This window comes from Ciconia boyciana, chromosome 19, assembly GCF_034638445.1.
Source record: "Ciconia boyciana chromosome 19, ASM3463844v1, whole genome shotgun sequence".
Classification (NCBI taxonomy): domain Eukaryota; kingdom Metazoa; phylum Chordata; class Aves; order Ciconiiformes; family Ciconiidae; genus Ciconia; species Ciconia boyciana.
This window is the reverse complement of record NC_132952.1, coordinates 2,751,129-2,765,822: the sequence shown is the minus strand read 5'-3', so window position 1 is coordinate 2,765,822 and position 14,694 is coordinate 2,751,129. Positions and strand designations below refer to the sequence as shown.

General features: G+C 51.1%; 1 protein-coding gene across 3 annotated transcripts in view; it reads left to right on the top strand.

Annotated features, from left to right (window-relative positions):
• KAZN (kazrin, periplakin interacting protein) overlaps nucleotides 1-14,694 on the top strand; it is a 241,300-nt gene that overhangs the window by 130,380 nt on the left and 96,226 nt on the right. For 2 of the 3 annotated variants that reach the window (XM_072884020.1, XM_072884021.1), the window contains exon 3: nucleotides 14,208-14,385. In XM_072884020.1, the coding sequence (XP_072740121.1) occupies nucleotides 14,208-14,385 (178 nt within the window). Of the gene's footprint in view, nucleotides 1-13,522; nucleotides 13,563-14,207; nucleotides 14,386-14,694 lie in introns of those variants that run through there. The other variant, XM_072884022.1, reaches the window with a different exon arrangement.

The following is a 14,694-nucleotide window of genomic DNA, read 5'->3' as shown; positions in this document are numbered from 1 at the left end:
ACTTTATCTTTTTTATTTATTTATTTGCTTGATGAAAGAAGATATAAATGGAGGTATGTGGGTCTTGCAGTGCTGCGTGGGCCTTCGGAGCTCTCTGGGCAGAAGGGGTCCCCGTTTTTGCTCCCGCTGCGAGGATGCTCCATCCAGCGATGGAGCCCCGTTATCCCCCCTCCCATGAGATCCTCCCCCTCCTCAGTGCTGATTTCTTGCTCTTCCCCTTTCTCACCCTCTGGATCTCCAATGGCGTTCGAAAGCAGCTCGAGCTTACTCGGAAACAATTTCGTTTGAGCGGGTGCCCCCGGCCCCGGGCCACGGACCCTTCCTGCGGCGGTTTCAGCGGCAGGGTTCCCAGCGCCCGTTTCCCTTGGTTTGCCTCATCAGGTTCCTCTTCTCCTTCTCACGTTCGCCTAATTACAGCTTTCCACTTCGATACCAGCGTCACCTCGGTGGCCTGCGCTTGAAGGAAACGCTGTGAAATACCGTATCCGATTTGCTTGCAAGCATCTTTGGGGCAATTTAAATTTTTGATAATTATTGATGGCATGTAATTACGTTGCCAATAACACCTGCTATTTCTATAGAGGGGCCGGGAACTGTTGCAGCACAGTGTGTTGCAAATGCAAATTGACACAGGCAACCCTAATATGAGTACAGTGGGCGATAATTAAAAGACGTATGTAAGGGCCAGGGAAGCTGATGGAGACCCGACGCTGCTCCGAGGGGCGGCTCTGAGTCCCCTCCTCCCGGTGGTGATCCAGTTTTAGGGCAATGCATAAGATAGTGCACGTCCTAATGCAATTTTTGCTCTGGTGCATCCTTATTACTGTAACTTGAGCTTCAATTTCAGGGGTTTTTTTGTTCATCAGCCCTTAATAGTTGGTAATTTGCTTGTGCTCCAGTCTGCGGGTGCAATGTGTAAAGCCCTGCCCCACTTGCAGCAGGGATTTGACCTTGCTGTTATTCCTCCGTCATCATAAAAAATCCGCCCCCTTGTTGCGTTCTAGACCGAGGCAGGCAATAAAGAAAAATAATTTAGCGAAGACTGGTCTAAAAGCGTGCTCTCGATGTGCCCCCCTCCCCTTCCTCCAAAGACTAGGAGTGCAGCAATGCTGTTTGCGGGGTTGTGCAGGGATCTGCTCCTGGATGCCGGACACGGCCGGAGCGCCGGGATGTGCCAGTTGTCAGGGCACCCCTCGGTTTGTTCCCGCGCGGCCGAGTGACCCAAGCGGCCGATTCCTGCCTCGCTGTGCTTGCTCAGGAGGGCGGAAGGTAGCCAGGAGGTGACTGCAGCCTCGCTGCGCCCGAGGGTTGGGAGAACAGGCTGGAAATCCTCCTCTGCCTCACTCCAGCCCCCCAAAAATACAGTTTATCTGGCAGCTTGCAGCAAAATCACCTCCAAAGGCCAGTGCGCAGTCAGTGCTAGCTCAAGCAGGGGCAGCCTGCGCTTTGCTGAGGTCCGTGGGGCACAGACGACTTGTAGGGTGCTACATGACCGAGCAAAAACGGGGTCCTCTGTTGCAGAAAGTGTCACCCGTCTCTCCCAAAAAAGACCCCAGAGGCATCTTTGGAGCACAGGGGTGAGGTGGGAGCGACGCTGCCCTGCACAGTGATCTCCTGCCGCCGCCCGTCCCGGATGGGAAGGTAGGAAGGGCTCTGCTGACCAGGGCGGTGATTCCTGCTCCGGAGCCACCGCTGTCCTGCCAGGAATCTGCTGGGGGAGGCAGCAGCAGTGGGTGCCGCTTTCCCGAGCATTTATAGATGCAAATGGAGAGCAGGGGAGGGGAGTGAAAAATGTAAGAATCCATTGTAAACCCTAAAGGCACCGCGAGCGCTGGAATCTGAGCTCCCGAGGGAAAGCTGGAGTCCACGGCAATGGACTTCAGGCAGTAAAAAAGCTTGGGCGAGGATGTTTCTGATGAACGTTAAATCCCCGACTCTATTTCAAATATCCCGTACGAACGCACCCCGAGCAAGGTCATGCCATTTAGTTGGATACGCTGCAACTTTCTCAATTTTTCTTGGAAAATTGCAGAAACATTTTGATCTTTCACCCCGCCACCCCAGTGCCTGTTCTTGACCTTGAAATCCGCCACCTGCCGTCTCACCCCTCCTACGTGACCGAGCCTGGCCAAACTCGTCACACGTCACCATCTGTGTTTGATGGGGATGGAGGTAATTTCTGTAAGCCTGGGACAGTGTTTGTACAGCACCCAGCACAGGAGCATCTCGGCCTTTTTATCTAACAAGTGCTTCCACAATATAAATATTTAAGTATAATAAACAATTATGATCAAGTTTCTTGGGTGACTGCACACAGCAAGTGAATTTAAAATTCATTTCCCATGGGTATTCAGGCTTCAAATTCACTTTCTGCGAATGTTCATGCTAATAAAACTCCATTGCACAGAAAGAGAACACAAGAGAGATGCAAATATGACAAGGGCAAATTTGCTTAGGAGTTCAAATGAATATTCACCAACTTTTTGTTATTTTTAAGTATTCATCCCTATTTGCTATAAAAAGATTATTTTAGCTTTACTCTCCAAGCTCAGTGAAGCGTGTATTTCTGAGGTATAATATATATTTCCTCGTACTAAGGGAAAGTTTTGTTACTAGCAAGTAAGGAGTGCACTTAAAATGTACTTTATCTTCAGGAAAAGTCTCTACTAAACCCACGTGAGTTATCACCATCCTGATTACCATCTGCATTTCAACACATCTTGCAGTTTAAGGCTGGGATTTTTCAACTAAGCCTAAGGGACAGAAGAGCCTCCGCTCCCGCTGAAATGCAGGGGGGTCAGAAGCAAATTTCCTCCCTCTCCTTTATAAGCCCCCTTTACGACTTGGTCTGGCTCAGCGTCCTCACAAAACCAAACCCATCCGAGGAGGGTCTCTGTGCTGTTCTGGTGGCTTGCTGCCGAGCTCCCTGATTTTTCCCCAGGTTCTTACACCATTATTTTCCTCTGATTTCTCTTTGCTCATCTTTCAGCTAGCGCTGCCCTCAATTACGAGGGTGCCAGAGATGCTTTCTCTGCACACAAGCTAAGCTCATGGTTGGAAGGACTTGGGGGTCACCCTGTCTCCTGTTTGCCTGAGGCAGAGGTAGCACTGTTTTGACATCTTCATTTGATTTCCATCCCAGAACTGAAAGAGATGCAAATGAGCAATAATGAATATTTTCATTAAAAGTGCCTAGACATTATATCTGCGAACAGGATAATGATGCTGCTGCTTTCTGTAGAATAGTCTGAAGTAGACCCAGACCACTTTATTTTTTTTGTCAGAAAAGATAACGTTTACTTAAGAAAAAAAAAAGTAATTTAATGTAAGTGAAATTAGGGTAATTGCTAATTATGTAACTGCAAATGAGGCAGATCTTTATCTTGAGGCGAGTTGGTCCAGCGCAGATTATGAACGTTAGTTTTAATGGGGTGTCATCAGAAGGCAAGAGAATCAGCCAGACAGTCCTAAGGCATTTCTGGTGCCTGTCCGGACCTTTTGGATAGCGAGGGCCCGAGGGGTGGATCATCACACCCTCTCACCGCAGGTCTGGCCTAACATTTAGTCTAGGAACATAAATGCCGATGTTACAAAAGGTACCGTGGGGTTTTTTTTTGCCTTGTCCCTTTGTCTTGCGCCGGGACAGAGCGAGCTCCCCACCTACCAGCCCTGTGCTTCCCACGCCTCAGCTCCCATCTTCTCCATCAGGTCTGAGGTCCCAGCTTTTTCCAAGCTTAGCGTCCACCCCTGGGCCTCTGGCACTATGACAAATTGCACTCAACGCCCGACAAAACTTCATCCCGGGGTTTTCGATGGGGAGAGGTTTTATTTTTCCATGCACTGGAAGGAAGTTAATAATACAAAAAATGCCCTAGAGCCAAGTACTGCGTTATGAAATCACTGACTTTCTAGGATAAACACATTACCCTCACACAAACTGCAGTATGTGGGTATTGGAAAAATTAAATGCGCTTGAATAGCTTTGTAGATAGATATCTCTGTATCCATAAAACCTACTGACTGAGCAAACACAAGAGCTTGGCAGGTGTCCTGCTCTGTTTAATTGCCATCAATAGGTTTTATATGTATCACCTTCTTAAAATCCCTCTGCCAACAGTCCTGCCAGCTTAGTGATTTGAGTCTTGTCCTGAAGACCTTTGGGGTGACGGACGTGCTGGTACCCACAGAACCTCCTGCCTGCACCGGAGCTTAACAACGTTTAGATTTTTCTAAGGAATCCATCCAGCTGTGCTTTTTTTAAAAGTATTATTTATTTGGCATTTTGCATCCTTATTTTTTTTGGACGGTCCTACGTATCTGCCCTGGCTTTCTCTGAGACCACTCGTAGCGTTCTCTCTCTGAGGAGAACCTCAGCTTTCCCTTGGATCCCTCTGCTCCACCAAGCCCTCATCTGATGGCATCTCCCCCTGCTCTGGTGCACCAGACTTGCGGAAAACTTCCCCGCTTTCACGAAAAGCTATTAATATCAATAATATTAATTTTAATAACTCTCACCTGAGTTAGCTGAAGGGCTAGATAATGCTTCACGCCTCCTCTCTACCAGAGGACTGAGCTCCTCTTGGCGTGCCGGCCGATGACCAGGGCTATCCATCTGGGACCGCAGATTGCTCCCAGCGGCAGCCGGGAATCACATGGAGGGACCTGGCTCCGTCTGCGGCAGCTCGCGGCTGGTCAGGCTTATCTCCAGTTTTCCCTAAAAGAGGAGGAACCGGTAAGAAAGCCTTGACGGCGGGGGCTTCCCCCCGGCCACGGGCCGGCCTGTGGATGGGGAGTGCTCGGCGGGAGGTGATGCTGCAGGCTGGGACGGGTGCCGAGCTGCCTGGTGCTGCCCCGGGGAGCAAGGAGAAAGCGCAGGGATAATGGGAATCATTTTAGATGATTTTAAGTGTCGTATATCAGAAGCAAAGTGAAATGCCCGAGTGAGTTGACAGCACCTCCATTTGATCTCTGCCATGAACGGACTTAGAGCCAGAATTTTTCAAAGGCTGCTAATCGCCCCGGTATTGATTTTATACTGAGATACTTTATCACGCTTGTGTGTTTGGTGTGGGGGCTTTTTGGGGGGGTATTTTTTTTTTTAAAGTAACCTATGTCAGAAGGTAAATGGACTTTATTAGAAGCAGCATACCCCGTGGCTGGGTGTTACATTAGGGTAAATCAGCCCCCAGCAGGTTTCATTAAAAACTCCTGTTTCGACAAAACCCGTGTGCTAGCGCAATACCTAAAAAGTGGGGGGGAGGTTTGTTACCATTTTTTGCTTTGGTACACTGCACTAAAGTAGATAATACGCCGAGCCGTTTTGAGTCAAGATAGCACGAGCAGCCATGCCCCCGTGCTTACAGCTTCGCATTCCCTGGTTTTTAACCCTCATCTCTGCACCTCCGCCTCATGAGTGTCAGAGCGCTGCAAAAACCGCCCGTCCCACGAGGAGCAGCGCTCCTCCCGAGCGCGGCACTGTACGAGAGTACCACTAACAGCCCAGTTCTTTAGGCAAGAGATGAAGGAATTGTTCTGTATTTAACTGGAAAGGCTTGCTGGGTTTTGCAGGTTGCAGTAGGTGCCCTTTTCCACTGAGCCACAGCACCCTTCGCACCCAGTTTCAGCCCATCTGTGCCTCAGTTTCCCCTTCCTGTGAAATGAGGTCTGCAGTATTTTCCTACCTAACCAAAGAAATAAAGTGCTTGTGAATTATCTGATGTAAAGGGATTTCTCTCAGTCCTGGAAAAGTGTTATTTTTCACAGCGTAGATGACTCCAGCCAATCTGCGTTACGAACAGTTAAGGAGATGGACACCAATACGCTCCCAGCCCCAAACGCGTAGAACCAGTGAATACATACTGAAGCCTTAAAACATGGCTATAAATCATGGAATGGGTAAACGTATGAATATTGCTCCCATTTTTCAGCTGCCTTCTCAATGCTGAAACTTTATCTATGTATATTTTTAGAGCTTTCATAGTTTAGTGGGGAATGTAATGGTAGGTTTGTAATCTTGAGCAATACAGGATAGTCCACGCTGCTGGTAGCATCTTGAAAAAAAGAAAAAAAGAAAACAAAGCTAGTTTTATTGTTCCACGCTCCCCAGCCACACTCTTTTGTTGTAAAAGCGGCTGGTTTTTCAGTGTGGCAATCCTCAAACTAGGTGTGCCCCCGTGTCGGTGCCGCTGACAGAACACGGGAGGACGCCGACGCTTACAGCAGAGCACGCTTTCTCCCACTTGACATGAAAAGGAAGGATGCTCTGCCTTGGGTAGCCTTGTAAGAACGAATTAAGTTTCGCTCCTGTCTAGATTGCACCGTACGGTCCCCGAAGCACCTGTGGGAATTTTGCGGATGCCAGCGTGCACCCCGGGTGGCAGGGGGCCGTGGGGACGGTGCGCTGCGCGTGCTAAATCCCCTCTCCTTTACTCTGTGGAGCTCTCCATTTCTGCATTAATCTTAGGATTATTTTAGAGGCCTGAACCCCACTCGAGATCTTATCTTTTACTTACTTCACAAATATTACAGTAAAAAATAACATTTCTCTCCAACATCTTCCTTTTCCAGGATGCTCTTGCTGACTCGTCCCATGTGCTCTGCCCTGCAGACCCCGTTTCTAGTTTTGTTTGCTGGGGAGGGAGGAAAGGGCTGCTCTTCCACTGGTTTTGCCGATGGTATTTATTGCCACAGTTGAAACGGATGGGTACAAATGTTTATTCCTGCCTCCTGCCCAATTTAGGACAGTGATCTTGCCTGTAATCTGCCAGCTAAAGCATCTAGAGGGTCATGAAAATTCAAAGGTGTCTGAATTTCACCGTGCCTCTTGCTAATGTCAAATCTTCATAGGAATTGACTTCACAGGACAAAGAAACTGTCAGATGAATGCTGATTCTGTGTTAATGACAGGGTACATTGACCCACCCCGGTGCGTCATCATTGTTGCTGAAGGAAACACAGAGGCAACCCATAATCACCTTTCCTGCATCTGTCCCACTAACACCTAATTTAAGTATATATTTGTCTGCTGGTTGATCACAGGATTTTTTCACGGCACCTATTATGCTGCTATCTAAGTGCTTCAGAATCTCCCTATTCATTTAAGTTTTCATATGATCCTCATAATAGCGCCTGGACAGCTGGTAAATCGGGTCTGCAGAGCAAACGTCCCGGCGGACTTCCCATTCTTCCCTTCCCAAGAGGGCAGACGATGTCTTGTAGTAAGCCAGTAGGACCTGATCTCCCAAATCACCCCTGCAGTTTTGCAAAACCGAGCTACATTTTTCCCCTCTAATTTGCGATGGGGAAAAGACAGGGAAATGGCGTTTCATACGGACTTTGCCCAAAGTTCTTTCTCTTTGCTCCCTATTTCTCTCTTCCTTTATGGACAGGTATTTGTGAAATCCAAGCGGTTTTACAGAACTTCACCGCTGCTGCCAAGCGCGTAGGTACCGCGTGTGCACGTTTGAGTTCGCGCTCGCTCTCCTTGCTTCTGCAAGTGCATTCCCACTGCCTGTGACTGAGCTATTTTGAAATGCCCAGCTGCACTCGTGGGTCTCCACGACTTGCTGGTGTTCCACCCACCCACCGCTGCCAGGGGTCCTGTGCTTCGCTGAGCCACCCCCAAGCACCCACGCAGCGAGCACAGCCCCGGCCAGGCAGCTCAGCTCCGAAACTGCCCGGAGGGGCCAGCACTGGAGCCCAGGGCATCCTTCTGCATCCTTCTGCATCCTTCTGCATCCTTCTGCATCCTTCTCCTGGGGAGCGGCTGGCCGAGGGCAACGGCTGTGGACCGTTTCAGATCAAGTGCGACCTTGCACTTGGTCAATGCTAAAAACAGCTCCTTAGGGATATTTTAACCCAAACTACAATGAAAACAGTTTTTGCAGCAAAGTATAACCAGGCAGCTCTGCTCCCGCGGATGCACCTTTGGGGCTCACCCCTTCTCTTAGTGAGACCTACAGCACCTACGTAGGAACAACCTAGCAAACCTGCTCCCGGGTGGGGAGAGCTGGGCTGGAGACCACCACAAATCAGAGGTATCGATGCAAGAAAGCTAAATATTATCACAGCACCATCATCGCTATTGCTTCTACATGCACGTAGTCTGCAGCAGGGGATACGTTAAAACAGGAGGGTGGACCAGAGTTAGATTTTTGTCAAGGTTTACATATTGACCCGTGAGATGAAGAGGAGGTCATCTTGGAAATAGCTGCGGCACGTCAACCGTGTTTGACTGCGTGAGTTTTAACGGCTTAATTCACCTTTCGGTTGCGTGGACTAACCCCAGCCAGGTGGGAGATGTGCGACAGTTTATATCTAGCAGATGACAGACGTCGTTCATCAACGGGGAGAAACCCCCCTAAATTTGCACTGAATGCAAGCCGTTTTATGTTAAGCAGAGGCCCTGAACTCCTGGGTAATTACACTTACGGTTTTATAAAACTAAACAATCAACTGCCCGCAATAGTGAAGAAAGCAGATACCAAAAAATGTTAAGAAGTTTTGGGTACCTTGCAGCGGGAGCTGATCCCTGACACCGATACCTGCTTGGGAAAAGCTGGCTGCTGACGTCGTCCCCATAAACATTTAAATATAGGCTGAACGTACACAGATTCATTGGATTGCTGTAATTCATTAAACAAATGTTGGGTTTAATAGAGCTGCGTATAAAGGCTGGTGCCATAGATGCGCTCAGCTGTGAAATATGCCGTGGAAGTCATTTGTTTGCAAGGGGTCTAGAAATCTGCTTCCTATTAATGTAAAATGGGTTTACTGGAGAAAAATCTCTGGGATCACATTTTTCTCTCAATTATCCCTTCTCAGTGGGATTCCTCGAGGTTTGCGCTGGGTAACTGAGATGCGTCTAAGCTGGGGGCGGTTGGATCTGGGGTTTGTTTTGATCCATTAAGCTTGTATCTCGCCGCGGTGATGTAATTCCCCCAGTCCGAGACACTTTATAAACATTAATGGGTTTGTTTTCGTGGTCCCGGGGGATGTGCAGCAGAGGAAGGTCGCCGGGACCCTTTCACCGGCACACAAACGGAGATGGGGAAACGCGTCACTGCAGCATCGCAGGGAAAAACAGAATATTCACCCAAGTTTTTAACCTGCCTATCCTTAGCTCCGTTTAATCCTGTTATAAGAACTTATTAACTAAAGCACTGGCGTTTCAGCTACAGCGCAGCAGTAACACATCAGCAAGGTTTGCGTTAAGCTGCGGCTATATACTCCAACTGAGGAAGAAAAGAGCTGGTGCTCGGTATTTTAAGAGCGAGAAGGGGGGTCAAATGCAGTTATAAATACACGAATAAAAACGTGACCTTTGGGGTTGGGGGGGGGGAATCGTAGGCATTAGCAAGTGTTGTAACTTGGACGGGAATTACTTAGACGAGACTACTGAACCGGGAGCACGCTGTGCTTTTTCTGGGGATTGCTGCTCAAGTTTGCTGGTCTCTTGGACCGGATTTTCTTGGTGTGCTTTGCTTTGCTGATGAACGGCCACACAGCTGCCTCTGGTGACACTGGGAAAGGGCCAAACTGCCGCTGTTTGCAGTGCAGCGTGCCAGGGCGTAACAAAACAGAGGCGCAGATCAGAGATCCCGTCTTTGGCGATTTTTTTTCCAATCACCGAAGGTCCGTTTCAGAGGATGCGCTGAAAGAAGCTGGTGATACTCGCAGCCCTTTCAGCTGGGAATTGTTACTGCAAGCAGAGATACATGGAGCAGCTGAGAAAGTAATGCAAATATACAGACAGAAGGCAATTTTTTTTGGTGGAAGTGAGGCACAAGCAGATAAAAAGCGATCAGCAGAATTTACATAAGCCTTCGCCATCTCAGAGGTCATCATTCCGCAGGATGACACATTGAAATTCATTTTTATTAGATTCTGGCTGATTATTTAATTGGAAAAGAAAGGATTTAATTGAATCAAATCAAAGGGCTGTATTAGATTACGTTCAACCTTAACACAAAAGGCTTTTCCCATTTAGTTAAACTGGTTCCTTTGCATATTGTACATATTAAACTACAAAAAGTGGTAATCTGAATAGCAAATTAAGGTGTTTTGGAAGGCCTGAATGGTACCCATGTGCTACTCAGCCCTTTTTCATCTCCTAAACCTTCTCATATTCCCTCTCCTGGCCAAAAAGAGAGCAAACAGGATGGGTAGTATTCTCAAATCTTCCTCCATCCACATTTATGCCATCTATATGTTCTTGAGAAATAGCCCGCCTGGATGTGATGCTACCACTAGAACACGTTGCCCAAAATTGAGGGTTTTCTTCAGGCTTTCAAGGCTACCCTTGCACCTCCTGAAAAGATGCTGAGTGTAGCTAAGGCTGAACGGAGACTTGAGACTTGTCGGCGTTGACTCAGGTTTCCCGCGTGTCCTTAGGAAATGTTCCCGACCTCTCTGTGCCTCATCTGCGTGGCCGGGACTCCCACCCCTTAGGGACACGGACTGGCTGCACAGCTGTCAAGCTCCTGGTAAAAGCTGGAATTACAAAAAAAAAAAAAGCCCAAGTAATTTTGGGAAATAATGTATTTCTAATTTTGGCTATTTAATTAGCTTTTAATTTAATTTTTTGTTAATTCAAAACTAATAGGAGAAAGGGAATGAGGCCCAAGTCATTTCCTAATGCTTCATTTCATCCTAATTTTGAGGATTTCAGCAAAGGCTTGGCCTTCCGAATGGGAATCAGCACAACTCAAAATAATCCTCAGGTATCGCACTTTGAATGCACACCCTGGCAATATTTTTAATCCTTCCTTCTTGAAGGCAGTTTTGCTGCCGGAGCAACGATCGGGACCTTTCTGCGGCTTGGTGGGTTACCCTTATCTCAGAACCAGGGTCACAGCGCAGGGAGATTTTGGGTTGGGAATGCGTAGGGGTGTGCGCACGCGGCCCAGGGCGCGGGATGGGGAGTCGGCATCGCTGCAGACCCCGGGCAGCAATACCGTGGGGTGCATCGCAATGCTTTAATTGGAGGTGGGCAGCAAACCCCAGCCACCCTCGCGCTGGAAATCCCTTTGCCGCCCCGTGCTTGTGCCTGCACCGCTCGCCTTTGGCCGGGCTCGAGCTCTGCCAGCTGCTATCTCAGGATTGCTGCGACATCGCACGCTCTTTCCAGGCAGAAGCTCGGAGAAAGCAAATCCTGCTTTGAGAGATTGAAATCAATTTTAAATGGACCCAGCTGTTCCCTAGTAAGGACAGGAGGAGGCATGGGGAAGGGGAGAAAATCTTTCCAGATATCTTCAGGGGAATCTCAAAAGGACTTAATAAGGAAGATTTTTTTAAAGCGAGGTTATTAATTTACGGATGAGTCCACAGCCAAGTTTAAGAAACATATTTTTAAATAGCACACATGCTAATGTAGAAATTCTCTTGCATCGGTAAATTAAAAAGATTTCAGCGCTGCCAGTACAGCAACTCAACTAGTCTATTACTAAGGTTAGATTGAGTACGAAGCATAATTTGGACTTTGCTTCGGCAGCTGAATGTGTTCTTGGAAGGCTCAAATCAGTTTTAACCTGATTTTTTTATGATAAAAATAATGTGCCTGCACTTTAAAGCTGACTTCTTTTCTGCTGAAGCTTACGTTTTATTCAAGTGCAATGACTAAGTTTTGCATACACGGTACTGCGATTGCACATTCAGGTTATCTGGTTACGTACATAATTCTCTCATTTGCAAGCAGAATTTGCAGCAAATACTCATGTAAATTAGGCATGAAACCGGGCATTTATCTTGATTAGAATGCAGTTCCTATATATACTTAAAGAATTTTATCTTCTTCAGGGATGGCTGCATAGATGATGAAGAAAGAATTTCAAAAATTGCATCTATTCTCCTTGCGAGTTGTTTGTCCGCCCTTCGGGAATTCATTAAGGAAAACAGCCCTTTCCACCAACATTCCAAGTGCCCTGGCCCAGTGCTAGCGGTTGGGTTGCAAACGCTGCTGGAAACTCTCAGTCAAAAATAACTTTCCCTTGAAAAAGCCACTGTACCATTTGTCTGAACACTAGATTTTCTTTGGTTTACAAAATCCTTTTACAAGGTCTAGATGCTGCTCGACAAGGACTCGGTCCTTTTCACTCTGAGAGAGCTGGCTGTACGCACGATCCCAGATCAGATCTGAGGTTTTGGGAGACCCAGGCCGACCTTAGCGTTGTTTTTCAGCAGACCGACGTGACAGATTTACCCGATTTCTGTTCCTAAAAGCTGCCTGGGGACACTGCATGCCAAACCCCGCTGCTTCTGCAGGGCCGCATCGCAGCGCTCCCCGGGGACCATCACCGCGCGGGACGGTGACGTGCTCCTGCTTTATCTCACGTCAAGCCTCTCCCAGAGTCATCTTTGCAGCTCTCGGAGAAGGGAAGCGCTTTTCTGTCCGTTTTACTGCATCTGGGCTAAGGTCTCTGCAATGCCGGCGCTGATGCAGGAGGAGCATCCTGAAGTTCAAGGAAACGCCCCAAATTCTCAGGTTGTTCAGCCAAAAGCCGGAGTTTAGGCAGATAGCGGAGGATGTAGCAAATCATACAGACACGGGCAGGACTGTTTTGCCCTCCTTCCTTAGGGGTTGTGATTTTCTCCAGCTTTTCCCTCGGCAAGAGCCCTTCCTCGCCGGCCCCGGCTCTCTGCCGCGCTTCCCGCACCCACTCGCATTTCCGCAGGGCCCCACGGGCTCCCACCCCGCTGCCGTGGGAGCTCCTGCCCGGTTCCTAAACCCCTTTGTGAACTTTTCCAGCCGCACGTGGCTCAGGCGAAACCAGCCAGCGCCGCTGCCCGCAGCTTTCAGAAGCGGGGATGGTTCAGGGAGGTGCAGCCCTGCAGGCCACGCTTCCCAGAGCGCGGGGATCAAAATCAAATTCCCGTTTGACGTTGGCAGGGATGAAGCCAGCCTGCACGGCTGCCTTGGCGAGGACGGCAGCTCTGCAGGCTCGCTGCAGCCCAGGCCCTGGCAAGCAGGCAAGTGGATCCCTCCGAGACATTGATAAGGCACAGGGAAACATCAGCGCTCCCTCTAGCAGTCGCCAGCGAGGATACCAAATAATTCTCGATTTTTCACCCTGGGTTCGTGCCACATGAACTGCCAGCGTAAGGACTCTCCCATTAACCGCTGCTACAGCGCTGAGAGCGTACGGGTTGCGCTTCCCCCCGCCCCCCCCCAAAAAAAAAAAAAAAAAAAATCCTTCCGGGGGATTTTTGGAGCCCATTTTACCTCCACCTGCTGCACGCAGCTTTTGGGGTACGGCCGCATCTCGGGGCGAACCCGAGCCCCATTAGCGTTGGAGGAGCGGTATTTGGTATTTGCAGCGCGGCCGGCTGCGCGCACTGCAGCACTCACCGCCGCGCTCACCGCACCCGCGCAGCAGCCCCGGGCTTCCCGGGGGGTCTCGCCAGAAACGCGGGGCTCCCCCCCCCCCCCTTTGCTTGCCCGCCCCGCGCAGGAGGGACCCGCCCCCGCGGCCGACGCTGAGCGCCGCGTAACGCCGCGGATGCCCTCGGCCGAGCCGCGCTCGCCTCCGGCGCGGCCCTGCCCGGGCTGCCGGGGGGGGCAACAGGTAGAGGGCACCCCCCCCCCCCCCAGCCCGTTCCCCTTTGCGCAGCCCCCTCCCCTTTGCTCCCCACTTGCACAGCCCCCCTCGCGTCCCCCTTCGCACGGCCCCTCCCCTTCGCACAGCCCCCCAGCGCAGCCCCCTCCCCTTTGCTCCCCACTTGCACAGCCCCCCGTTGCACAGCTCCCCTTCCCCTTCGCACCCCTCTTGCACAGCCCCTCCCCTTCGCACAGCCCCCCAGCGCAGCCCCACTCCCCTTTGCTCCCCCTCGCACCCCTCCCTTCCCCTTCGCACCCCTCTTGCACAGCCCTCCCCTTTGCACAGCCCCCCAGCACAGCCCCTCCCTTTGCACCCCTCGCACAGCACCCCTCCCCTTTACACGCCGCTTGCAAAGCCCTCCCCAGCACAGCCCCCTCCCCTTTACACGCCGCTTGCAGAGCCCCCCTTGCACAGCCCCCTCCCCTTCGCACCTCCCTCGCCCCCGCCAGCCCTCTCCCCTCGCCCCGCCCCTCGCCCAGCCCACTCCCACTCGCGCGGCTCCCCATCAGGCAGCCCCTCCGCCCGGCCCCCCTCCCGGCACAGCCCCCCCCCCCGGCGGCGCATGCCGCTCCCTCTCTCTCACCTCTCTCCTCCTCTTCCTCCCTCCCCCAGGCCAAAATCCTGCACATGATGGACGACAACAAGCAGCTGGCGCTGCGCATCGACGGGGCGCTGCAGGCGGCGGGCCAGGAGGTGACGGCGCTGCGCGCCGAGCTGGCCGCCACCGGCCGCCGCCTGGCCGAGCTGGGCAGCGACCCGGCCATGGAGCACGGCCCGCACGGCGCGCAAGGTGGGTGCCGCCGGCCGCGACCCCCGCCCCGGCGGGGGCTGGGGGTGATGGGGCGGGGGGGGGGGGGTCCTTCCGCGGGCGCCGCCTGGAAGCCGGCTCCGTTCGTCGTTGTTTTTCATTGTTTGTTTGCGTTCTCCGGGGAGGGGAGGGGAGGGGCGGGGGGTGCCCGGAGCGAAGCCGCCGAGGGGCCGGCGCGTCCCGTCGGGACCCGGCTCCACCCGCCGGGTGCGGATCCCCGCTTGGATTTTTAGCAGGCTCCTAATTCCCTGCTACTTCTTCGATCCCTTCCGGCCCCAACGCCCCCAGCCC